The 27,739-nt window shown below is 45.7% G+C and overlaps 1 protein-coding gene across 1 annotated transcript; it reads right to left on the bottom strand.

Annotated features, from left to right (window-relative positions):
- Positions 1-224: 224 nt before the first annotated feature.
- On the bottom strand, positions 225-20,274 carry LOC135533143 (medium-chain acyl-CoA ligase ACSF2, mitochondrial-like). Its single transcript, XM_064960552.1, has 16 exons — positions 20,117-20,274; positions 16,763-16,958; positions 14,779-14,907; positions 14,628-14,681; positions 13,945-14,063; positions 11,020-11,182; positions 8,665-8,760; positions 7,747-7,895; positions 7,482-7,573; positions 3,129-3,205; positions 2,931-3,038; positions 2,644-2,795; positions 2,384-2,525; positions 2,157-2,267; positions 1,931-1,999; positions 225-1,794 (listed from the first exon to the last, which is right to left on the bottom strand). The coding sequence occupies exons 1-16, from the start codon at positions 20,272-20,274 to the stop codon at positions 1,744-1,746; spliced, it is 1,866 nt and encodes a 621-aa protein (XP_064816624.1). The 3' UTR covers positions 225-1,743.
- Positions 20,275-27,739: the final 7,465 nt, after the last annotated feature.

The raw sequence follows: 27,739 nt of genomic DNA on the forward strand, positions 1-27,739 counted from the left end.
GGTGAAGTCTGTGACAACCCTCCCACTCTGTTTGCCATATTCCTTATTAGGATGCCGGTGAGAGGAGCCAGGAGAGTCGTCAGCGACAAGGGGCACACCTGGGGCCCGGGTGTGTCCCAGGATAATGTTAAAGGAATTAAATTCCTATACGTTTATTAAAACACTCTGCCCATTCCTAAGAATTTGTAAGATACTTATTTCCATAAAATGGACAGAGGCCAGTCTCAAAATCAATCAATAGCGTTTATTCTCGAGAGTACTGATCATGGTACAGTTTACAACAGGTTATAAACTAAAAGTGACGTCATAGGTTGTAAACTGTCCTTCCTCCACTCCGATACAATGGCAGTAGAGTTCACAAGCCTTCCCACATCGTCCACCACCGGTTTAGATCATTTACGACCAGGCCAAGGTCTCCCTGTGAAGATACGCATTCTAGCCAATCTGACGGTAAGTTCATTCATTTCTACCAAGGAACACAGTCTCTGTTCTGATTCTTGATTATAATTACACACATATTCAGTACTCGGATTATAAGATTCATACATCCATACAGTAACAATAGTATTCTGTTTAGTCAGTCCTGATTGAAATGTATACATCATTTAGTCATTGTTGATAAATACACCACTTCCCCATTCATGGAGGAGACTCCATGCAGGCACCTTTCTAGATTTGGGTTGTTTGCTTTGGCACCTTTCAACACCCAGCAGTATCACATGTATGCAAGCAAAACACTCACACTACTGATGACACACACCATTGTTAATCGTATTCAGTTGACTATATTCTGTCATTCCTTGTCTCTACGTGGTCTCCCTTTTGTTCGGAACGTCGAGCCGGTTCGTGACACATCATAGACCATGGGATAAGCAAGCACTCCAAACGATAGTTCTAGAGTTCTGGAAGAGGTGGAAGAGTTAAGGCCAGTTTCCTGGACACAGATTAAGCCGAGGTCAAGCGGTGAATGTCAGGATAGCGTGGCTTTCTCCGCCTGAAGAACGTTACAGGTGGTGTTTTATCCATGTGTGAGATCAAAACGGAACGTTGAAAAACGCAGGCAGTTTTTAAGATCCCGGCTGGCCTCTTTAACCTGATTCAGCTAAACATGGCTGAGACTGTGTGGAATAGTGTGTTGGTGAAGGACTACAAGCAATGAACAGAAAACATTAGTGGTTCTAAAGAAGACACATAGTCGGCCATTTTACATAGATTATATTAAATCAACCTTTAAAAAGCAGACACATAGTCCTTAATGAAAACCGATTATATTAACTCAAATCATGATTGGCTTGATTTAGTTACCAATGTTAGATGTGGACAGTTCAGGGATATTGTATGTTCCCCTTTTGATTATAAAGGCAAGTTAATGGATTATATTAATGGATGGATTACTCATTAATGGATTACATTGGAAATACAAGTAGGTACACCAACCTGACCTTTCCATTCATAACATGTGGAGGGCCAACTGCCACAGTAGATTCTCTGTGGTAAACAAGGAAATGCCTCATTTCATTTGAACAAAATGATTGTCAAATAGTTAAGTGATTAATCTGAAGATATTACCCACCAGAGGACAAAATAGTAAACAAATAAAAATGTTGGCAGCAGCCACAACTAAATGTCAGTGGTTGTAATTCAGATTCACTGTGCGGATGATCTTATTGATGGTTTAACGAGAGATCAACGGTGCTCAACGTGGGTTGCTATTAGCCCAGTCTGTCTCGGTCCCTCTGTCCATCACAGAGCCAGCTTCTTCTCCATCTCCTCCCTCAGTTTATTCTTCTGGATCTAGGAAAGGACAGAGTTGATCACCACAGTCGTCTGTTCTGGTATAATTACTCTGATTATCAATTACATGATACAGAACATTGGTCCGCTGCTGATCTGAATGAAGACAGAGAAAATACGCTGTCAGGAATCCTACCTTTCCAGAGGCAGTCAGTGGATAGCTGTCCACAAACACCACATAGTGGGGGATCTTGAAGTGAGAAATCTGGAACAGTAGAAGCAGATGCCTGTAGCTATAAACACAACATAACATAGTATATAACAGAAGTTCTAAACCTGACAGTGATCGAATCACAGATCATGTCACTTCCTGTCTCTGTCTCACCCGTCCCAGGTCATGTCACTTCCTGTCTCTGTCTCACCTGTCCCTTGCAGAAGTCTCTGATCTCCTCTCTGCTACAGTCCAGTCCCTCCTTCAGTCTGATACAGGCACACACCTGTTCCCCCAACCTCTCATCTCTCACGCCAATCACCTGGGGAGAAAGAGAGGTGGACAGGACAGGGAGAGAAAATAAACACCTGGGCCTCCTGTACGTTGGGATGGTTCTCACCTGGGCCTCCTGTACGTTGGGATGGGTGTGGTTCTCACCTGGGCCTCCTGTACGTTGGGATGGGTGTGAAGGAACTTCTCTATCTCAGCAGGGTAGATGTTCTCTCCTCCACGTATGATCATGTCCTTTATACGTCCCACTATACGGCAGTACCCAAACCTGTCCAGACTGGCTATGTCACTGTGGAGACATTCACAGTTGATGCTCGCGCTCACTTTTCATCTGTTTGTTTCTCTGTGTGTCTTTATCTCTTGCTCGCTCCCTCCGTCTCTTTCTCTCTCTCCATCTCATTTCTTACCCGGTTCTGTACCAGCGGTCTTTGGCGATAGCCTCACTGGTCTTGTCTGGGTCCTCCCAGTACTCCAACATAACAGAGTAAGCTCTGATCAGCAGCTCTCCTGGATCCCCCAGAGGAACCACCTCTCCAGAGGACACATCCACCACCTTCGCCTGGCCAGGAGAACACAGGTAGGGTTTCATGTGTGTTTTAAAGAAGGAGGAGTATAAACATTACACATACTGCATGTAGATGAATTAGGAGCCTGACATTAGACACATGACTCTCTCCTCTCACGTGTTTGATACCTCAGTGTGGTTCAGGATGCATCCCACCGTCTCTGTCTTCAGTTCCTCGTTGTCTCGCAGGAAACCAAGGAATGTTACAGGGCTGTTCTCTGTGGTCCCATAGCCTATCTGATGTTACCAAGGGAACGTTGTGTTACCCCATACAGATGATAAAGTATATTATACACACAGACAGAGAAAAAGATGGGAAGGACTTACTATCATATCATTGACATTCATATCAGTTTTGAGTTTCCTCATGACTTCAGGAGGACAAAGAGACCCACTCATAAACCCTGGAACACAACAACAGAAATCACAACCACCATCCTGGGCACAAATACTATACTACTGCTTTATACAGCATATTAATCAACCGCCACCCTTCACAAATACTATTACTGTATTATACTATACTACTGCTTTATACAGCATATTAATCAACCGCCACCCTTCACAAATACTATAACTGTATTACCAATACATTATATTACTATTCAAAGGGGCAATCTGCAGTTGATAAAACAAAATAAAACAAATTGACACCCCGCCACTGTTTTGGTAAAAATCTGAGGGATGGGGGCGGAGACATGTAACCACTCTCAAATTCATAGAGAGCTGTGGATGAAAGGCCTGACAATCCATAATATACAAATGATTGTTTTAGGAGCAATCCATAATGTACAAATGATTGTTTTAGGAGGGCATCAGACAGAGACCATTTAGTCTCATTTTGCGACCCTTTGACTTGGCTGTGGATGTAGAAAAACTGCTGGTCACCTCACTCAAAACTTCTTATTGTTTTGGCCAGATAAAATCATGACTTGGTCAAGCAGTACGCCTAAAGTAAAGTGAATTGAGTCCTGCCATGAAAGTGTCCATTTCTCCAGGGCCATCTGCTGTGATGAGCCAGCCACGCCCTCTCCTTCCAACTATCTATTTAGTGGAAGAGAGAAATGCTCTCTTTCAAAATGCAGTTGCATGAAAAACATGTTGTTAGTTGAAGAGGGGAAGGGCCCCCGATTTCTAGGGGTATGATCACTTTCTCAACTCTCAATATTGAGCGACAGGCACTGTTTTAAAAAAAACAACATTTCCATTATGTCTTTGAGATGCAGAGAGCGTGAGGTACACGTTGGCGCTGAGTCCTAGTAGACTATCACTGGATTGTTTTTAGGGCATTCAATTTACTGCAATTAATCAATTACACGGCTAAACATCAGCAATATTCACAGTTAGCGATCTAGCTAATGTGTTTTCAGTTTTCATTTAGTGGTGAATTAGTCCCAAATGAATTAGCCTATTAGCTAGTGCACACAAACATGTAGGCCAATGGATCTCTATTGAGCAAAACAAATCTGACATTTCCAGAGCCCTAGTTTGACAATAAAATAAAAAATATAGCAACAATAAGCTAATTGACGCTTCGCTAAGCCTCACCCCAGAATTTTGGGCAACCAATCGCAGCGTTCCAATGCTTGCTACTGTGATTTCTGAAATCCAGAGCCTTTGAGGATTTTTCTAAATTATTATTTTGTTACATTGTTAGCTAACTCAGCTGGTTAGCTAGCTCTCAGTCTCATTGACCACCAAACATTGCTAATGCTAGCTAGTTAGCTAGCCACTTAATATAACTTGTTTTCTCTAAAATGTATGGAAGCCAGCTAAGTTTGCCATATTATGGATTCAACTCATATCTGCTGTCGACATCCGGATACGATTTGAGAACACTAGTTATGTCCAAAAGTGGTTAGTAGCTTTGACTGCATGCTGACAGTGACTTCAGAGCCATTCAGTGGCTAGCCACACTACAAACCTAATTCGACCAGGTTCCCGTGAAGCATTTATAATGACAGTCCATCACAACATATCAGAGAGCTTCCTAATTAGCAAGGGTCATCTGTGTTTAATTTAATTGTGTATTATTTTGAAACCATTGTCACAGGATTTTGCTATCGGTTGAATTGGGAATGGGGCTTCTCTGGAAAATGTTGTCTGAGGTTACAACAGTACTTAGCGAATAGTTTAAGTTGTAGATGAAAATGACCTGATCCATGCATTACTGCTTGGACATGTTTGATGATAAAATGTTATTCTTTAAACATACCATCTCTGTAAACCACAGTGAATGACTTTATAACAAGATTATAAAATGTTTCTATTGAGTGACAAGATATCGGTGCAACCAAATCATGAACTGGTGCCACCAATTGAAAACCGTAGCGGAGCCAGAGACCCCGACTGTAAACCATAACGGAGCCAGAGACCCCGACTGTAAACCACAGCGGAGCCAGAGACCCCGACTGTAAACCATAACGGAGCCAGAGACCCCGACTGTAAACCACAGCGGAGCCAGAGACCCCGACTGTAAACCACAGCAGAGCCAGAGACCACGACTGAAAACCACAGCGGAGCCAGAGACCCCGACTGAAAACCACAGCGGAGCCAGAGACCCCGACTGTAAACCACAGCGGAGCCAGAGACCCCGACTGTAAACCACAGCGGAGCCAGAGACCCCGACTGAAAACCACAGCGGAGCCAGAGACTGAAAACAGTAGCAGCACCAGAGACCCCGACTGTAAACCATAACGGAGCCAGAGACCCCGACTGTAAACCACAGCAGAGCCAGAGACCACGACTGAAAACCACAGCGGAGCCAGAGACCCCGACTGAACACCATAGCGGAGCCAGAGACCCCGACTGTAAACCACAGCGGAGCCAGAGACCCCGACTGAAAACCACAGCGGAGCCAGAGACTGAAAACAGTAGCAGCACCAGAGACCCCGACTGAAAACCATAGCGGCACCAGAGACCCCGACTGGAAACCACAGCGGAGCCAGAGACCACGACTGAAAACCACAGCGGAGCCAGAGACCCCGACTGAAAACCACAGCGGAGCCAGAGACCCCGACTGTAAACCACAGCGGAGCCAGAGACCCCGACTGAAAACCACAGCGGAGCCAGAGACTGAAAACAGTAGCAGCACCAGAGACCCCGACTGAAAACCATAGCGGCACCAGAGACCCCGACTGGAAACCACAGCGGAGCCAGAGACCACGACTGAAAACCACAGCGGAGCCAGAGACCCCGACTGAAAACCATAGCGGAGCCAGAGACCCCGACTGAAAACCGCAGCGGAGCCAGAGACCCCGACTGGAAACCGCAGCGGAGCCAGAGACCCCGACTGTAAACCGCAGCGGAGCCAGAGACCCCGACTGTAAACCACAGCGGAGCCAGAGACCCCGACTGTAAACCACAGCGGAGCCAGAGACCCCGACTGTAAACCACAGCGGAGCCAGAGACCCCGACTGTAAACCACAGCGGAGCCAGAGACCCCGACTGTAAACCACAGCGGAGCCAGAGACCACAACTGAAAAACAACGCGGAGCCAGAGACCCCGACTGTACAACATAGCGGAGCCAGAGACCCCGACTGTAACCCACAGCGGAGCCAGAGACCCCGACTGTAAACCACAGCGGAGCCAGAGACCCCGACTGAAAACCACAGCGGAGCCAGAGACTGAAAACCACAGCGGAGCCAGAGACCCCGACTGGAAACCACAGCGGAGCCAGAGACCCCGACTGAAAACCATAGCGGAGCCAGAGACTGAACACCATAGCGGAGCCAGAGACCCCGACTGAAAACCGTAGCGGAGCCAGAGACCACGACTGAAAACCACAGCGGAGCCAGAGACTGAAAACCATTGCGGAGCCAGAGACCCCGACTGAAAACCACAGCGGAGCCAGAGACTGAAAACCATTGCGGAGCCAGAGACCCCGACTGAAAACCACAGCGGAGCCAGAGACCCCGACTGAAAACCACAGCGGAGCCAGAGACCCCGACTGAAAACCACAGCGGAGCCAGAGACCCCGAATGAAAACCACAGCGGAGCCAGAGACCCCGACTGAAAACCATAGCAGAGCCAGAGACTGAAAACCACAGCGGAGCCAGATACCCCGAATGAAAACCACAGCGGAGCCAGAGACCCCGACTGAAAACCACAGCGGAGCCAGAGACCCCAACTGAAAACCACAGCGGAGCCAGAGACTGAAAACCATAGCGGAGCCAGAGACCCCGACTGAAAACCACAGCGGAGCCAGAGACCCCGACTGAAAACCACAGCGGAGCCAGAGACTGAAAACCATAGCGGAGCCAGAGACCCCGACTGAAAACCACAGCGGAGCCAGAGACCCCGACTGAAAACCACAGCGGAGCCAGAGACCCCGACTGAAAACCACAGCGGAGCCAGAGACCCCGACTGAAAACCATAGCAGCACCACCTGAAAATGTTAGTCAAGAGCCTCAAAACAGGTTAAAACAGGGCTCCAGACTAACCTTTACAATGTTTACAAAACATTGGAGTAAAACAGCTGAAGTTAAGCTCGAGAGGTATTTGTATGTTATAATCTTCAAGAATCAATGGGAACATGAATTTAACATATAAGTCCAAAATAATGGATGTAGCAACTGCAAATGACCCCTTTCAGCTTAAACTTTACCACAGCAATTCAGTTTATTTTTATGTATTTTTATGTATTTCCAGTCGACACAAACAAACCTCAAATCTCTCACCAGATTCAACTGAGGACAGGTCATAGTTGTGTAGGTCAGGCTGTCCAAGCATGTCAATGTACATGGTAGGAGTTCCGTAGAGGAAATTACACCTGAAACAGAGAACACAGAGAGGTATTTAGTGTATTATAGAGGTTCATTCTCAATGTGCTCAGGGGCAGCTATTTATATTATTCTTATTACAACAGACTGACGTGAAATATCTCTATTGTAAGTCTCCAGGATGTGTAAGTCACTTAAGGAAGAGGTTCCTAAACTTTACTACCTTTCATTCTGAATGGCCTCCAGGTTGGCACGGCTGTCGTACCCAGCAGAGGGGAAGACCAGGGTGATGCCATGCAGTGCCAAACACATCGCTCCTAACACTGAGCCCATGCAGTGGTACAGGGGAACAGGAACACACGCTCTTATAGGCTGAGGGGGGAAGCAAAAAGAGCAGAGGTTACATGAGAAAAGTAGAGAGAGAGACAGAGAGAGAGAGAGAGACAGCGAGAGAGAGAGCGACAGAGCAACAGAGAGAGAGAGCGACAGAGCAACAGAGAGAGAGAGCGACAGAGCAACAGAGAGAGAGAGCGACAGAGCAACAGAGAGAGAGCGACAGCGCAACAGAGAGAAAGAGCGACAGCGCAACAGAGAGAGAGCGACTGAGCCACAGAAGAGAGCCACAGAAAGAGAGCGCCAGAGAGAGAGAGAGCGCCACAGAAAGAGAGAGCCACAGAGAGAGAGAGAGCCACAGAGAGAGAGAGAGCCACAGAGAGAGAGAGAGCCACAGAGAGAGAGAGAGAGAGAGCCACAGAGAGAGAGAGAGAGACACAGAGAGGGAGAGAGAGAGAGACACAGAGAGGGAGAGAGAGAGAGAGACACAGAGAGGGAGAGAGAGAGCCACCGAGAGAGAGAGCCACAGAGAGAGAGAGAGAGAGAGAGACACAGAGAGAGAGAGAGCCACAGAGAGAGAGAGAGAGAGCCACAGAGAGAGAGAGAGAGCCAGAGAGAGAGCCACCTCACTTGCTTTGGCAATGTTAACATATGTTTCCCATGCCAATAAAGCCCCTTGAATTGAATGAGCCACAGAGAGAGAGAGAGAGAGAGAGTGTGAGTGAGTGAGTGAGTGAGTGAGTGAGTGAGTGAGTGAGTGAGAGAGAGACACAGAGAGAGATGATAATAGTCTCATGTCTCCACTGACCTTCCAGTTGAATCCCAGACGTAGACCTACAAAATAGGCGTTGTTGACGATGTTGTGGTGGGAGAGGGTGGCACCTTTAGGATTTCCTGTTGTTCCCTACAGACCAGTAGACATCAGACAGACTAATACTGTTGTTCCCTACAGACCAGTAGACAGACTAATACTGTTGTTCCCTACAGACCAGTAGACAGACTAATACTGTTGTTCCCTACAGACCAGTAGACAGACTGATACTGTTGTTCCCTACAGACCAGTAGACAGACTAATACTGTTGTTCCCTACAGACCAGTAGACAGACTAATACTGTTGTTCCCTACAGACCAGTAGACAGACTGATACTGTTGTTCCCTACAGACCAGTAGACATCAGACAGACTAATACTGTTGTTCCCTACAGACCAGTAGACAGACTAATACTGTTGTTCCCTACAGACCAGTAGACAGACTAATACTGTTGTTCCCTACAGACCAGTAGACAGACTAATACTGTTGTTCCCTACAGACCAGTAGACAGACTGATACTGTTGTTCCCTACAGACCAGCAGACATCAGACAGACTAATACTGTTGTTCCCTACAGACCAGTAGACAGACTAATACTGTTGTTCCCTACAGACCAGTAGACAGACTAATACTGTTGTTCCCTACAGACCAGTAGACATCAGACAGACTAATACTGTTGTTCCCTACAGACCAGTAGACAGACTGATACTGTTGTTCCCTACAGACCAGTAGACAGACTAATACTGTTGTTCCCTACAGACCAGTAGACAGACTAATACTGTTGTTCCCTACAGACCAGTAGACAGACTAATACTGTTGTTCCCTACAGACCAGTAGACAGACTGATACTGTTGTTCCCTACAGACCAGTAGACAGACTGATACTGTTGTTCCCTACAGACCAGTAGACAGACTAATACTGTTGTTCCCTACAGACCAGTAGACAGACTGATACTGTTGTTCCCTACAGACCAGTAGACAGACTAATACTGTTGTTCCCTACAGACCAGTAGACATCAGATAGACTAATACTGTTGTTCCCTACAGACCAGTAGACAGACTGATACTGTTGTTCCCTACAGACCAGTAGACATCAGACAGACTGATACTGTTGTTCCCTACAGACCAGTAGACAGACTAATACTGTTGTTCCCTACAGACCAGTAGACAGACTAATACTGTTGTTCCCTACAGACCAGTAGACAGACTAATACTGTTGTTCCCTACAGACCAGTAGATATCAGACAGACTAATACTGTTGTTCCCTACAGACCAGTAGACAGACTGATACTGTTGTTCCCTACAGACCAGTAGACAGACTAATACTGTTGTTCCCTACAGACCAGTAGATATCAGACAGACTAATACTGTTGTTCCCTACAGACCAGTAGACAGACTGATACTGTTGTTCCCTACAGACCAGTAGACAGACTGATACTGTTGTTCCCTACAGACCAGTAGACAGACTAATACTGTTGTTCCCTACAGACCAGTAGACAGACTAATACTGTTGTTCCCTACAGACCAGTAGACATCAGACAGACTAATACTGTTGTTCCCTACAGACCAGTAGACAGACTAATACTGTTGTTCCCTACAGACCAGTAGACATCAGACAGACTAATACTGTTGTTCCCTACGACAGGGTCGTCTGTGTCCTAGACAGGGTCGTCTGTGTCCTGGACAGGGTCGTCTGTGTCCAGGACAGGGTCGTCTGTGTCCTGGACAGGGTCGTCTGTGTCCTGGACAGGGTCGTCTGTGTCCTAGACAGGGTCGTCTGGGTCCTAGACAGGGTCGTCTATGTCCTAGACAGGGTCGTCTGGGTCCTAGACAGGGTCGTCTGTGTCCTAGACAGGGTCCTCTGTGTCCTAGACAGGGTCGTCTGTGTCCTAGACAGGGTCGTCTGTGTCCTAGACAGGGTCGTCTGTGTCCAGGACAGGGTCGTCTGTGTCCTGGACAGGGTCCCCTGTGTCCTAGACAGGGTCGTCTGTGTCCTAGACAGGGTCGTCTGTGTCCTAGACAGGGTCGTCTGTGTCCTAGACAGGGTCGTCTGTGTCCTGGACAGGGTCGTCTGTGTCCTAGACAGGGTCCCGTGTCCTAGACAGGGTCGTCTGTGTCCTGGACAGGGTCGTCTGTGTCCTAGACAGGGTCGTCTGTGTCCTGGACAGGGTCCCCTGTGTCCTAGACAGGGTCGTCTGTGTCCTGGACAGGGTCCCCTGTGTCCTAGACAGGGTCGTCTGTGTCCTAGACAGGGTCCCCTGTGTCCTAGACAGGGTCGTCTGTGTCCTAGACAGGGTCGTCTGTGTCCTGGACATCAGCCATAAAGAATTCTTCTTCTTTCAACAGGAGACCTACGGATGTGAACTGTATGTTGATGGGGTCGTCGAAGGACAGTTTGGTCTGCAGGTCCTGCAGCTCCTGGTGGTGCTGTCTGCTTCCAGCCTGCATCACATCCTCTACATGTACAGTCCCTGTCTGTCTGCTGTCTGTCACAATCACCATTCGCAGGTCTGGTAGTCTGGCAGGAGGAACACAGTAGGTTAACATTACAGTAACACAATGACAGGTACATTACAGTAACACAATGACCGTTACATTACAGTAACACAATGACAGGTACATTACAGCAACACAATGACCGTTACATTACAGTAACACAATGACCGTTACATTACATTAACACAATGACAGGTACATTACAGTAACACAATGACCGTTACATTACGGTAACACAATGACCGCTACATTACAGTAACATTACAGTAACACACTGACCGTTACATTACAGTAACACAATGACCGGTACATTACAGGAACACAATGACCATTACATTACAGTAACACAATGACCATTACATTACAGTAACACAATGACAGGTACATTACAGTAACACTGTCAATATTATTACAGTAACACAATGACCGTTACATTACAGTAACACAATGACCGTTACATTACAGTAACACAATGACCGTTACATTACAGTAACACAATGACCGTTACATTACAGTAACACAATGACAGGTACATTACAGTAACACAATGACCGTTACATTACAGTAACACAATGACCATTACATTACAGTAACACAATGACAGGTACATTACAGTAACACTGTCAATATTATTACAGTAACACAATGACCGTTACATTACAGTAACACAATGACCGTTACATTACAGTAACACAATGACCGTTACATTACAGTAACACAATGACAGGTACATTACAGTAACACTGTCAATATTATTACAGTAACACAATGACCGTTACATTACAGTAACACAATGACCGTTACATTACAGTAACACAATGACCGTTACATTACAGTAACACAATGACCGTTACATTACAGTAACACAATGACCGTTACATTACAGTAACACAATGACCGTTACATTACAGTAACACAATGACCATTACATTACAGTAACATTAAAGTAACACAATGACCGTTACATTACAGTAACACAATGACCGTTACATTACAGTAACACAATGACCGTTACATTACAGTAACACAATGACAGGTACATTACAGTAACACAATGACAGGTACATTACAGTAACACAATGACCGTTACATTACAGTAACACAATGATAGTAACATTACAGTAACAGCCTTCATTAGGTCCTCTACTGTCCCTGTCTGTCACCATCCCCACACACAGATACAGTAACACAATGACCGTTACATTACAGCAACACAATGATAGTAACATTACAGTAACATTACAGTAACATTACAGTAACACAATGATAGTAACATTACAGTAACACAATGACAGGTACATTACAGTAACACAATGACCGTTACATTACAGTAACACAATGATAGTAACATTACAGTAACATTACAGTAACAGCCTTCATTAGGTCCTCTACTGTCCCTGTCTGTCTCCATCCCCATACACAGATACAGTAACACAATGACCGTTACATTACAGTAACACAATGACCGTTACATTACAGTAACACAATGACCGTTACATTACAGTAACACAATGACCGTTACATTACAGTAACACAATGACAGGTACATTACAGTAACACAATGACAGGTACATTACAGTAACACAATGACCGTTACATTACAGTAACACAATGATAGTAACATTACAGTAACAGCCTTCATTAGGTCCTCTACTGTCCCTGTCTGTCACCATCCCCACACACAGATACAGTAACACAATGACCGTTACATTACAGCAACACAATGATAGTAACATTACAGTAACATTACAGTAACATTACAGTAACACAATGATAGTAACATTACAGTAACACAATGACAGGTACATTACAGTAACACAATGACCGTTACATTACAGTAACACAATGATAGTAACATTACAGTAACATTACAGTAACAGCCTTCATTAGGTCCTCTACTGTCCCTGTCTGTCTCCATCCCCATACACAGATACAGTAACACAATGACCGTTACATTACAGTAACACAATGATAGTAACATTACAGTAACACAATGACCGTTACATTACAGTAACATTACAGTAACAGCCTTCATTAGGTCCTCTACTGTCCCTGTCTGTCTCCATCCCCACACAGATACTGAGGTTCCATTTACAGGTAAATAGACATCCGCCGGTGGTAATATTTCTTATTCAGAGTTGATCCAGCAGAGTTCCTGTGTTCCCTTCGACTGTGTTTCACATTAGCCAATACTTCTAATACACCATTTCTGATATACAGTATCACATGCCTTACTTTTATGTTCCTGCATCAGTAAAAGCAGGAAGTGCATCACCTATGTCTCCACTTCCTTTCCTTTCAATTAGGCTGGTTTGGATTTGTCCCTGACCAAAATGGCTGCTATTATCATACCATTCAGGAACTTTGAGGGTTTATGACATAGCCCTTCTAGTAATTTAATGGGATCTCTACTATGGCTATAAATATGTTAGCCACAGACCACATATCTGATCAGGGTTCTATATCTATGATGTTAGCTATCCTGCTAGGTACTTGTTTACTTCATGATGCAGTAGTACAATATGTCTGTTGACAGAGTCATGGTCCAGTAGTACAATATGTCTGTTGACAGAGTCATGGTCCAGTAGTACAATATGTCTGTTGACAGAGTCATGGTCCAGTAGTACAATATGTCTGTTGACGCAGTCATGGTCCAGTAGTACAATATGTCTGTTGACTCAGTCATGATGCAATAGTACAATATGTCTGTTGACAGAGTCATGGTCCAGTAGTACAATATGTCTGTTGATTCAGTCATGGTCCAGTAGTACAATATTAACATACCTGGAGCTCCTGAAGACCCCTGACTCTGCTGTGTCCATCTCTGGGCAGATCTGTCTCAGCATGTCACAGAACCTCTGGGTCTTAAACTGGGTGGGACACACCACAGCTTTACACTGCACCTACAGAGACAGAGATAACAGAACCTCTGGGTCTTAAACTGGGTGGGACACACCACAGCTTTGCACTGCACCTACAGAGATAGAGATAACAGAACCTCTGGGTCTTAAACTGGGTGGGACACACCACAGCTTTACACTGCACCTACAGAGACAGAGATATCAGAACCTCTGGGTCTTAAACTGGGTGGGACACACCACAGCTTTGCACTGCACCTACAGAGACAGAGATATCAGAACCTCTGGGTCTTAAACTGGGTGGGACACACCACAGCTTTGCACTGCACCTACAGAGACAGAGATATCAGAACCTCTGGGTCTTAAACTGGGTGGGACACACCACAGCTTTACACTGCACCTACAGAGACAGAGATATCAGAACCTCTGGGTCTTAAACTGGGTGGGACACACCACAGCTTTACACTGCACCTACAGAGACAGAGATATCAGAACCTCTGGGTCTTAAACTGGGAAGGACACAGACAGCACCAGGGTCAGGATCAGTTCAGCTGTTCATTCAGTCTATCCAGGAAGTGTAAAACAGCACAGTTCTGGATAAGAACAAACCTTCCCCAGGGTGAACTCCAGCTCCTTCAGCTGATAGGCTGGGTTTATCGACACCTGTAGAGATTAGAACAATACTTTAATATTAGGACCAATAGATCCTAACAGATAATACATGTTCATTTTAGAATCTAATATAATAGCTCATCCTCACCAGTATGATGCCAGCCTTGGCTGTGGCAAACTGAAACAGGATCCAGTGGTATGTGTTGGGCCCCCAGACTCCTAGTCTGTCCCCTCTCTTCAGACCCAGGGCCAGGAGACCTGCAGCGGCCTGGTCAACCTGGGGAGGAGGGAGACCATGACCCAGGAAGTAATATACAGGATGATATCCGATATGTAAAGGCATTCTGCAGTTTGTGTATAAATGGATTGGAATATATTATTACAAATTATATTACTAGTGAGCAGGCCTCAGGGTGGTACACCATGGATGTCCTAGTTAGCAGGCCTCAAGGTGTTACACCATGGATGTCCTAGTTAGCAGGCCTCAAGGTGTTACACCATGGATGTCCTAGTTAGCAGGCCTCAGGGTGTTACACCATGGATGTCCTAGTTAGCAGGCCTCAGGGTGTTACACCATGGATGTCCTAGTTAGCAGGCCTCGGGGTGTTACACCATGGATGTCCTAGTTAGCAGGCCTCAGGGTGTTACACCATGGATGTCCTAGGTAGCAGGCCTCACAGTGTTACACCATGGATGTCCTAGTTAGCAGGCCTCACGGTGTTACACCATGGATGTCCTAGTTAGCAGGCCTCGGGGTGTTACACCATGGATGTCCTAGTTAGCAGGCCTCGGGGTGTTACACCATGGATGTCCTAGTTAGCAGGCCTCACGGTGTTACACCATGGATGTCCTAGTTAGCAGGCCTCACGGTGTTACACCATGGATGTCCTAGTTAGCAGGCCTCACGGTGTTACACCATGGATGTCCTAGTTAGCAGGCCTCGGGATGTTACACCATGGATGTCCTAGTTAGCAGGCCTCGGGGTGTTACACCATGGATGTCTTAGTTAGCAGGCCTCAGGGTGTTACACCATGGATGTCTTAGTTAGCAGGCCTCAGGGTGTTTCACCATGGATGTCCTAGTTAGCAGGCCTCAGGGTGTTACACCATGGATGTCCTAGTTAGCAGGCCTCAGGGTGTTACACCATGGATGTCCTAGTTAGCAGGCCTCAGGGTGTTACACCATGGATGTCCTAGTTAGCAGGCCTCAGGGTGTTACACCATGGATGTCCTAGTTAGCAGGCCTCAGGGTGTTACACCATGGATGTCCTAGTTAGCAGGCCTCAGGGTGTTTCACCATGGATGTCCTAGTTAGCAGGCCTCAGGGTGTTACACCATGGATGTCCTAGTTAGCAGGCCTCAGGGTGTTACACCATGGATGTCCTAGTTAGCATGCCTCAGGGTGTTTCACCATGGATGTCCTAGTTAGCAGGCCTCAGGGTGTTACACCATGGATGTCCTAGTTAGCAGGCCTCAGGGTGTTACACCATGGATGTCCTAGTTAGCAGGTCTCTGTTGTTACACCATGGATGTCCTAGTGAGCAGGTCTCTGTTGTTACACCATGGATGTCCTAGTTAGCAGGCCTCAGGGTGTTACACCATGGATGTCCTAGTTAGCATGCCTCAGGGTGTTTCACCATGGATGTCCTAGTTAGCAGGCCTCAGGGTGTTACACCATGGATGTCCTAGTTAGCAGGCCTCACGGTGTTACACCATGGATACTGACCCATGATAGTTATGTTACTATTTGGTAAACCACCAATCAGATGCACTGACCCATAATAGTTATGGTACTATTTGGTAAACCACCAATCAGATGCACTGACCCATAATAGTTATGTTACTATTTGGTAAACCACCAATCAGATGCACTGACCCATAATAGTTATGGTACTATTTGGTAAACCACCAATCAGATGCACTGACCCATAATAGTTATGGTACTATTTGGTAAACCACCAATCAGATGCACTGACCCATATTAGTTATGTTACTATTTGATAAACCACCAATCAGATGCACTGTCAGATAGTCCTGCTGAATGTGCTTTGAGTGGGAACAGAGGTAACGGCCTAACAATGATCTCTAGATATGATGAAATAGATTAGAAGAGAGGGTGGATGAAAGACCTACGTCCTCCTGAAACTGGGAGAAGGTCTTACGGACTCCATCCTGCAGGAACACCAGGGCCTCTCTGTGGGGCCAGCGGTCAGCTGCCGCCTGCAAACTCTGACCCACCGTCTGGCCCAGCAGGGACACTGAGGAGGCCCCATGGACGTAGCTGAAGCTCTGCCCTGGGACCAGGGGGGGACTGTCCACATGGAGGGATCTGTTGAGGGACAGACATGAACAAATACATGTGGGAAATAGTTGGGAGCTGTTTCTAGGTGCACTTGATAACACTTTGGAGTTTGGACATAGAGGACTATTTAATTGGTTCCATTGTACCAGGCAAACTACAGTAAACACAACCACGTATTGGACACATGTACTGTAGTTGACCAAAGTCTGATACAGAGAGATAAAGAGGGAGTAAACACAGAAACATGGGTTGGAACAGAGAGAGACATGGGTTGGAACAAAGAGAGACATGGGTTGGAACAGAGAGAGACATGGGTTGGAACAGAGAGAGACATGGGTTGGCACAGAGAGAGACATGGGTTGGAACAGAGAGAGACATGGGTTGGAACAGAGAGAGATGGGTTGGAACAGAGAGAGACATGGGTTGGAACAGAGAGAGACATGGGTTGGAACAGAGAGAGATGGGTTGGAACAGAGAGAGACATGGGTTGGAACAGAGAGAGACATGGGTTGGAACAGAGAGAGACATGGGTTGGAACAGAGAGAGACATGGGTTGGAACAGAGAGAGGGAGGAGATATTTACATTTTAGTAATTTAGTAGACACTCTTATCCAGAGAGGCCCACAAGAGCAATTAGGGTTAAATGCCTTGCTCAAGAGCACATGGATAGATGTATCACCTAGTCGGCTCTGGGATTCAAACCAGAGACCTTTTGCTTACTGGCCCATTGCTCTTAACCACTAGACGACCTGCCGCCCAGACACAGAGGGATGGGTCGGTACACAGAGAGGGAGAAGAAACAAAGGGATCGGTTTGGTTTACAGACTGTAGAGTTGACTGTGAGGGTGTTCTTTATCCATGACAGTAATCTCTTTTGAAACAGAAGAAGGTTCTGGATGGAATCCCCCTTCATCTCAGACCCAACCTCCTGTTGTGTTCCCAGACTGTGGTTTCATAGTGGACCCCTCTCCACTGTTCTCTCCCCTCTCCACTGTTCTCTTAGGAGCCGTTGGGGAAACAGCACAGATACGGCCCACCTCACTGTTCTCCCATCAGGTCACAGGACACGTGAAGTCTTTCAGAGGGGAAACCAGAGATAACGGATACGTGACAGATATGTTCAGTGCCAAGACAACCACGCTGAGCCCCGTTCCTTACAGCCAAAACAACCACGCTGAGCCCCGTTCCTTACAGCCAAAACAACCACGCTGAGCCCTGTTCCTTACAGCCAAGACAACCACGCTGAGCCCCGTTCCTTACAGCCAAGACAACCACGCTGAGCCCCGTTCCTTACAGCCAAAACAACCACGCTGAGCCCCGTTCCTTACAGCCAGGACAACCACGCTGAGCCCCGTTCCTTACAGCCAAAACAACCACGCTGAGCCCCGTTCCTTACAGCCAAAACAACCACGCTGAGCCCCGTTCCTTACAGCCAAGACAACCACGCTGAGCCCCGTTCCTTACAGCCAGGACAACCACGCTGAACCCCGTTCCTTACAGCCAGGACAACCACGTTGAGCCCCGTTCCTTACAGCCAGGACAACCACGCTGAGCCCCGTTCCTTACAGCCAAGACAACCACGATGAGCCCCGTTCCTTACAGCCAAGACAACCACGCTGAGCCCCGTTCCTTACAGCCAAGACAACCACGCTGAGCCCCGTTCCTTACGGCCAAGACAACCACGCTGAGCCCCGTTCCTTACGGCCAAGACAACCACGCTGAGCCCCGTTCCTTACAGCCAGGACAACCACGCTGAGCCCCGTTCCTTACAGCCAAGACAACCACGTTGAGCCCCGTTCCTTACAGCCAAGACAACCACGCTGAGCCCCGTTCCTTACAGCCAAGACAACCACGCTGAGCCCCGTTCCTTACAGCCAAGACAACCACGTTGAGCCCCGTTCCTTACAGCCAAGACAACCACGTTGAGCCCCGTTCCTTACAGCCAGGACAACCACGCTGAGCCCCGTTCCTTACAGCCAAGACAACCACGTTGAGCCCCGTTCCTTACAGCCAAGACAACCACGCTGAGCCCCGTTCCTTACAGCCAAGACAACCACGCTGAGCCCCGTTCCTTACAGCCAAGACAACCACGCTGAGCCCCGTTCCTTACAGCCAAGACAACCACGCTGAGCCCCGTTCCTTACAGCCAAGACAACCACGTTGAGCCCCGTTCCTTACAGCCAAGACAACCACGTTGAGCCCCGTTCCTTACAGCCAGGACAACCACGCTGAGCCCCGTTCCTTACAGCCAAGACAACCACGTTGAGCCCCGTTCCTTACAGCCAAGACAACCACGCTGAGCCCCGTTCCTTACAGCCAAGACAACCACGCTGAGCCCCGTTCCTTACGGCCAAGACAACCACGCTGAGCCCCGTTCCTTACAGCCAGGACAACCACGCTGAACCCCGTTCCTTACAGCCAAGACAACCACGCTGAACCCCGTTCCTTACAGCCAAGATAACCACGCTGAGCCCTGTTCCTTACAGCCAAGACAACCACGCTGAACCCCGTTCCTTACAGCCAAGACAACCACGCTGAGCCCCGTTCCTTACAGCCAAGACAACCACGTTGAGCCCCGTTCCTTACAGCCAAGACAACCACGTTGAGCCCCGTTCCTTACAGCCAGGACAACCACGCTGAGCCCCGTTCCTTACAGCCAAGACAACCACGTTGAGCCCCGTTCCTTACAGCCAAGACAACCACGCTGAGCCCCGTTCCTTACAGCCAAGACAACCACGCTGAGCCCCGTTCCTTACAGCCAAGACAACCACGTTGAGCCCCGTTCCTTACAGCCAAGACAAAGCAGAAACTGGGCTGGACAATCCAAGTAAAAACATGTTTCTGAAAAGGATTGTTTCTATAGTATGCAGTGACTTGAGCATGGCTCAGCAGGCATTGAAATACATTACCCTCAGTCTGAATACTAGTCAAGACACATACAGGCCATCAGGTCCATACTCTACAGTTGACGGATCATAGCGATCACTGCACCTGTTATTGACTACATTGAAATGGGATTGACCCCAACTAGTGGTGTGCTCTATAGGTCTGAATGACAAAATGTCATCTACAATCTATGTCAAAGGTCAGAGGTGGGCTTTAGAAAGGAAACACAACTTGCAAAATGACAGAAAAAAATCCAGCTAGTCTGTTTATGTATGACAATGTCAAGAGAGCTGACCTACCTACAGCACCAGGTTGGGTTCCCAGGTGTCCATGTCTTCTGTAGTGAGGAGACCACCTGTAGAGGTTGTAACACAGCCCTTCTAGAGAACACACTGAGCTGTCTGAGGTGAGTTGCCCTGGACCTCAGTAGCGAGGAGCTGATCCACACCGCTGACATGGCCTCAGTCAGCTCTGAAAATAACACCCAATTTATTATGTTCTGAATCTATTTAGACCCTCGTTAAAAATGTTGGCTTAAAATCTTCCTAGAAGTCAGAAAAACATGAGAAGGGACATGTACAAATGCAGATTTTGGGCATTTTAGAAAGTCTTTATTCATATAATACAAATTATTTAATTTTTCCATGTGGTTTCTATTAAAGGAGGCACTTAATGTAACAGGTTTTTGAAATTCAATATTGGTGCACAATTCCTATGTAAAATATCAAAGGAAAGCAAAAGGCACTCTATTCGTGGAATGACCCATTTAGAATCTAGAAAGTCGATGACCATTGAAATGCATGGGGTTTTAAGCTACTATTGGTTGCAGTACAACAAGTATGAATAGTATCAAACAGGAACCTGCACATTCTGAAGTTGGATAACGTTTGATGACGTATGTGCTTTCAGCGTGCACGTGACAAATAGGTGTCGGATTTCCCCAAGCACATTAATAAGAAGTATGTCGAATTTCTAAAGCAGTTATTTCTTTCAGCAAGCGCATCTAAAATCATTTCGCGGCTGTATAGCAAACTCAATGCAACACAGTTACTGTGAACAGTTACTTCTGAATAACACGTCATTACAAAATAGATTACTCGCACTTGTTCTTATTTTGGCTTGGTAACTGGATAGGCTATCGCTAGGTCGTTACACAGAACTTCCATGCTGCTTTGAAAACTCATATCCTTACAGTAAATGACAAAATGTGTTCCAACTTCAGAAATACTTGAAAAGATCGGAGAAAAGTTAACACAAGTTTCCCTACCAGAAAACACGCGATACCGTAAAATGTTGTGTATTTGCGCACAGAAATTCAGGAGGAAACTGAAGAACGGATGGCTGAACAATGTTTAGGCTTGACGGCGTTTTGGAAGTGTCCGCTCACTTGGCCGCAGTGACTTTCCTGGTACAACCTGTTACGAAACACGACGTGCGCAATCTGCTTGCGCATGTCCTGATTGCGCATATCCAACATAAATACCCACCTGTCAAGGCGGGTAAATTAAAATGTCTTTATTTTCTGGCTCGGTAGCAAGCTATTTTCTTCTTTGGAATACGTTTTTGGAAGCTATTGTCCAAATCACTGTTATTAAGAGTTTTCTACAACTCTAACTTTGTAGTCTGATGCTATTTACAGAAATCGATTACGCTCAAATCAAATGTATTTATAAAGCCCTTCTTGCATCAACTGATACCTCAAAGTGCTGTACAGAAACCCAGCCTAAAACCCCAAACAGCAAGCAATATGCAGGTGTAGAAGCACCTAAGGTACGCTAAATTGCAAGTTATTTTTAAGTTCGCTCGATTCTTCTGTATAGAGACATAGCTAGCTGGCATAATCATTAGACAAGGAATCCTTCACCTGCTAAGACGTCTAACTGGGAGTGGGGACAGACAATTGTAAATGGTTTAGACGGGGCTTTACTTTAATCAAAGTACATTACAGATTCAAAGAATGCAGGCAATGCAAAAGCTAAACAAATTATTTTATACTTCAGTCGTGCTTCTACAAAAACTACAGATATAACTGGGCGATCAATAAATCATGGGATTTATGTCAGTTGCTAGGGGTACTCGTTGGGGTACCTACGAGCGTCATTCTGCTTCACAATGCCCTGGGGTACGTCAAGTAGTGATTTTACGTCATGCTGTAACACATACATACACTCAAGTTGTTTTCCACTTTTGTATGAGTTGTTTTTAATAGAATATATTTGTATGTCATTGTCATGTATTCATTGTCTTTAACTGGTTAAATGTTTGTAGTTTGCAAGTTTCAGCAATGATTAACAGGGTTAAAAAGTCGTAAATCTCTGCTTGATTTTGCTTTCGGTTTATTTATTCTATTTTCCACGGAAGAAAGCAATAATTAACACAATTACTATAAAGAAATGGACACTACCTGTTATTAAATGGAAATTGCTCTCTGTGGATATAAATGCTGAGAAGTGCTCACCTGAATCAATTCGGCTATGGGTTACAGTTCCCCACCATAACAATACAAGTCAGACCAACCTTTAACGGTTCTATTTACAACCTCTAGTGTATAACATGTTGGGAATAGTGGTATAGGAGAGGCTGCCATGAAATATAACCTCTAACCCCTAACTTGAGTGGTCTTCACCAATGCCAAGAGAGGCCTATCTTCGTGCCTGTCTCCACTGAGCGAGAACGGCTGCAATCTGTACCACGAGGCTCCCTGCACCACGTCCTTCCCGGATACAGTCGTGGTCGTCAGGGAGGTGCACAGCTGCAGCTTTCTATCCTTCATTACTGGGAAACGCCAATATTCTACATCCATCTCATTAGATCAGAACAGGATGGACCATAAAAAAGATATAGCTGTTTTGCTGCATACCACACATTCTCTTTCTTCCCATAGGATGTGGATCATTATCAGGTTCATTGATTTATACGATTCTGTAAACAAAAAAACAATGGTTGCAATAACACTTTAAACAAGTCGTTTGTAAATGTGTTTGTTTAGGGTCAACACTGGTGAGTTAACCAACCTTATGTAAATTAGACTCTGTCCCCGAGGATGTTGTTCTGAATAACTGGTCGGGTCATTGCATTTTCCAATCAGCTTCAGGCAACTTTGACACTTGTTGTGACTTCTTCTATCCGTCACGTACATTGGTTGTTGATCACTTGTTCATTCGATCATGGATATGCATAGCCATCTCGTGACAACTTTGATAGTGTTTTTTCTCAAATCTTCCGAATTATATCCGTACGCTTAACCTAAGCATTACGAAACAAATATTGGATCAAATAAACCTCATGTAGAAAATAATCAATTCAAATTTATGTTTACCAAATTCGACACTTATTGACCTTTATACAAAATCTCCTCACTTAGTGAGCGAAACGCAACAGCGCCACCTGCTGGAGAAGACATTTGTCTGTTATCCCTCTCCCTTCCTCTGGTTATGCATCATAACTGCGTCGCTCATCGGCTTGTAACCCCCCCCACCACCCCCAGTAATTTCACCAAAGACAGTACAGATTTTAACATGACAGCAAGAGGAGCCTACAGCAACCAGAGAGAGAGCGAGACTGCACGTAAACACAGAATGCCAATTGCCTGTTTACAATAACATTTTTATTTGATAACTGTGACAACCATATTCTGGACATTTCCCTTTATATTTTTGGGTTGCAATTGTCCCAGTGTGTTTAGCGGATCTGTACAGTATGTGTGTTGGGGGTGTGTCCATCTGGAAAGAGACAGCATCTTGTGTTTGTAGCCAATCACAGTGGGAGGCTAACTCCTATAATGTGTGTTTGTAGCCAATCACAGTGGGAGGCTAACTCCTATAATATGTGTCTTCTATCCTCTCAAACCAACAAGTCAGGAAAACATTCCCTTCAGGTTCACTTTCTCATGAGACTTATAACGCTGCATCATGAGTGACGTACAACGACGTTTCACTATGTATTTTTCAATACCTTTATTTCATTTTATCGAACAGACTGGACAACTAGTTGTACATCATGATATGTGATCTTGGACTGATGTACAATAGTAAAACTCAGGTTCTTCATTTTAAACATGCCATAAAGACATCTGAAATAAATAGAACTGTAATAATGCCAAACGTTGGTATGTACAAATGTGTTGTTAGGCAGAGTTACAATGCTTAGTTCCAAACCTGTATCTATGGGGACAGAGCAACAGAATGACATGGTAGAGGTGGGTGACATCATAGACCATGGGAGTCAGCAAAAATTCCAAATGATAGTTCTAGAATAGATGGAATAGGTTTAGGACCCGTATCCCAGACACAGATTAAGCCGAGTGCTGGATTCTAAATCATGCTGAATGGAGAATCTCCATTGAGTCCAAGACTTGGCGTGAAAGATGCACGATGCAGATATCGCACCGCCATTTCCTGGTTGTTTTAAATTCGAATTTCAACTTGTGAGAAAACAAGCATGTATAGTGTAGAGAATCATTGTAGCATCTAAACCGTTGTGAAATATATTTTCCATAACCAAAAACATTGTATTTTCAGCTGATTTGAAGCTGGTGTACAAAACCCAAAGTAACAGACCCCAAAAATAAACTATAAAACTATAGTTTATAAAACAGGAAGCATAGAAAAATAACAGATCTACCACCTTCTTAGACTTGCTTTCAATGAAAATAACAGATCTATAACATTTCTATGTGAATTTGGTCAGGTCACCCAAAAAGCTACACATTGCAGCTCTAATCTGTGTCTGGGAAACTGGCCTCAAGGCTTTTCATTTAAGGCTGTGATAGGAGAGGGGCACTATTAACCCCAGATGAAGATAGACAGGCAGAATGGGGCATGGAAAATACATCACAAATGAATATCACCGACAGAAACCAGGAAGAGGCATGTCATTCTGAGATGAGGTTCTCGTTTACAAACGTTTCAATCGTCAGGACAGGAGCCAACGTGACAAAATGGTCACCAATAGCGATTTGCATATTAGTCAAAGACGAGCATTTTTAGCCTGATTAAAACTAGACTGAGCACTCCCCTCATGGTGAACACAGCATTCAGTCTGGTTTAACCAGGCTAGGATCTAGTCTAGAAAAAGGGATAAGCGTGACCCCACTGTTAGATGGGTGAGGTTTCCCCTAGGTACAGACCTAAGATCAGCTTCCCCTCCCCAATCCTAACCTTAACCATTAGTGACCCCACTGTTAGATGGGTGAGGTTTCCCCTAGGTACAGACCTAGGATCAGCTTCCCCTCCCCAATCCTAACCTTAACCATTAGTGACCCCACTGTTAGATGGGTGAGGTTTCCCCTAGGTACAGACCTAGGATCAGCTTCCCCTCCCCCAATCCTAACCTTAACCATTAGTGGTGTAAAGGGAAAAACTGACCCAGGGTCAGCATCTAAGGCAACTTCACCCTATGATGCTGGGTTATTGTTGCAGGATATTCTGTTCTGCAGGTTATGGTAGACAGGATGTTAGCTGGATAACATTCAACCACCAACAGGTGCACAGTACAGTATACATCTCAATGTGACTAAGTACGTTGTGTCTGACGCACTGCTGTGCTCAGGGTTGACTTGTTTGTTTCTATAAAGCAACAGTTTTGTCTGATACTAATTACGCATCAGAACAGGGAAAGGGGATTAAATGAATATAACATGGTACCAACCTCATAAATACACAGCCATCCATCCAAGGCTTATATAAAGTAGTAAGGGCTTAGTCTTCCCCTGAACATCACCGGCCATCCATCCAAGGCTTATATAAAGTAGTAAGGGCTTAGTCTTCCCCTGAACATCACCGGCCATCCATCCAAGGCTTATATAAAGTAGTAAGGGCTTAGTCTTCCCCTGAACATCACCGGCCATCCATCCAAGGCTTATATAAAGTAGGAGTGCACTAGATAGTGATTAGGGTGCCATTAGGATGGTACAGTCTGCGGTGAAGCAGACCTAACTTCATTAATGAAGAGGACAGCAGCTGATGTTTCCAGGCTATTTAACATGGAGCTCCCTCCCTCCCTCCCTCCCAGACTACAGGTGGTCTACCAGCTGACCGGTATGTTCTGTCTGGCCAGCCCACACCCAGGACAATAGGGACTTGGGGGTGCATCTCAATAGTATAAAGTGGTTTCCTCGTCTTCTCACCTTTCCCCTCCTCTGCACTGATGGGAAGGAAATTACAGGTGAAAGCTCATTTCTGGTAGAGATCGATCATCCATGTGGCTTTTACCAGTCCTGTTTTATCATTCTCTCCAAGACTAACTGGGCTACTGAGAGGAAGGAGACAAGGAGATGAGGCTATTAACTGGGCAACTGAGAGGAAGGAGATGAGGCTATTAACTGGGCTACTGAGAGGAAGGAGATGAGGCTATTAACTGGGCAACTGAGAGGAAGGAGACGAGGAAATGAGGCTATTAACTGGGCTACTGAGAGGAAGGAGATGAGGCTATTAACTGGACTATTGGGATGAAGGAGATGAGGCTATTAACTGGGCTATTGAGAGGAAGGAGATGAGGCTATTAACTGGGCTACTTAGAGGAAGGAGATGAGGCTATTAACTGGGCTACTGAGAGGGAGGAGATGAGGAGATGAGGCCATTAACTGGGCTATTGAGAGGAAGGAGATGAGGCTATTAACTGGGCTACTGAGAGGAAGGAGATGAGGCTATTAACTGGGCTACTGAGAGGAAGGAGATGAGGCTATTAACTGGGCTATTGAGAGGAAGGAGATGAGGCTATTAACTGGGCTATTGAGAGGAAGGAGATGAGGCTATTAACTGGGCTACTGAGAGGGAGGAGATGAGGCTATTAACTGGGCTACTGAGAGGGAGGAGATGAGGAGATGAGGCTATTAACTGGGCTACTGAGAGGGAGGAGATGAGGAGATGAGGCTATTAACTGGGCTACTGAGAGGGAGGAGATGAGGCTATTAACTGGGCTACTGAGAGGAAGGAGATGAGGCTATTAACTGGGCTATTGAGAGGAAGGAGATGAGGCTATTAACTGGGCTATTGAGAGGAAGGAGATGAGGAGATGAGGCTATTAACTGGGCTACTGAGAGGAAGGAGATGAGGCTATTAACTGGGCTACTGAGAGGAAGGAGATGAGGCTATTAACTGGGCTACTGAGAGGAAGGAGATGAGGCTATTAACTCGGCTATTGAGAGGAAGGAGATGAGGCTATTAACTGGGCTATTGAGAGGAAGGAGATGAGGAGATGAGGCTATTAACTGGGCTACTGAGAGGAAGGAGATGAGGAGATGAGGCTATTAACTGGGCTACTGAGAGGAAGGAGATGAGGAGATGAGGCTATTAACTGGGCTTTTGAGAGGAAGGAGATGAGGAGATGAGGCTATTAACTGGGCTATTGAGAGGAAGGAGATGAGGCTATTAACTGGGCTATTGAGAGGAAGGAGATGAGGAGATGAGGCTATTAACTGGGCTACTGAGAGGAAGGAGATGAGGAGATGAGGCTATTAACTGGGCTACTGAGAGGAAGGAGATGAGGAGATGAGGCTATTAACTGGGCTTTTGAGAGGAAGGAGATGAGGAGATGAGGCTATTAACTGGGCTATTGAGAGGAAGGAGATGAGGCTATTAACTCGGCTATTGAGATGCAGCCCAATAAGGGAACATGGTTCTGATCACAGTAAACATTAATTCAGTCATTCTTCGGTACATAGAGGTTAAGGGTCATCAACTCCATCTGACCCCATAACATAAAACACAAACAGGAGATATTGCATCATAAAGCATACATACAGTAATGATGAAATCATCTCACTTTGCAAAAAGTCCCCTTTCATTTTTTTTTTTTTTTTAAATACGACATTGTAAATATAAATTATTTGTAATTGTGCAATTCATTCAGAGAAGTAAATAAAAGGTTACGAGGAAGGAAGCTGCAGTCCGTTGGGGACCTTTGTCAGGTACAGTTGCTGT

The sequence above is a fragment of the Oncorhynchus masou genome, unplaced genomic scaffold (genome assembly GCF_036934945.1).
Source record: "Oncorhynchus masou masou isolate Uvic2021 unplaced genomic scaffold, UVic_Omas_1.1 unplaced_scaffold_2245, whole genome shotgun sequence".
NCBI lineage: Eukaryota > Metazoa > Chordata > Actinopteri > Salmoniformes > Salmonidae > Oncorhynchus > Oncorhynchus masou.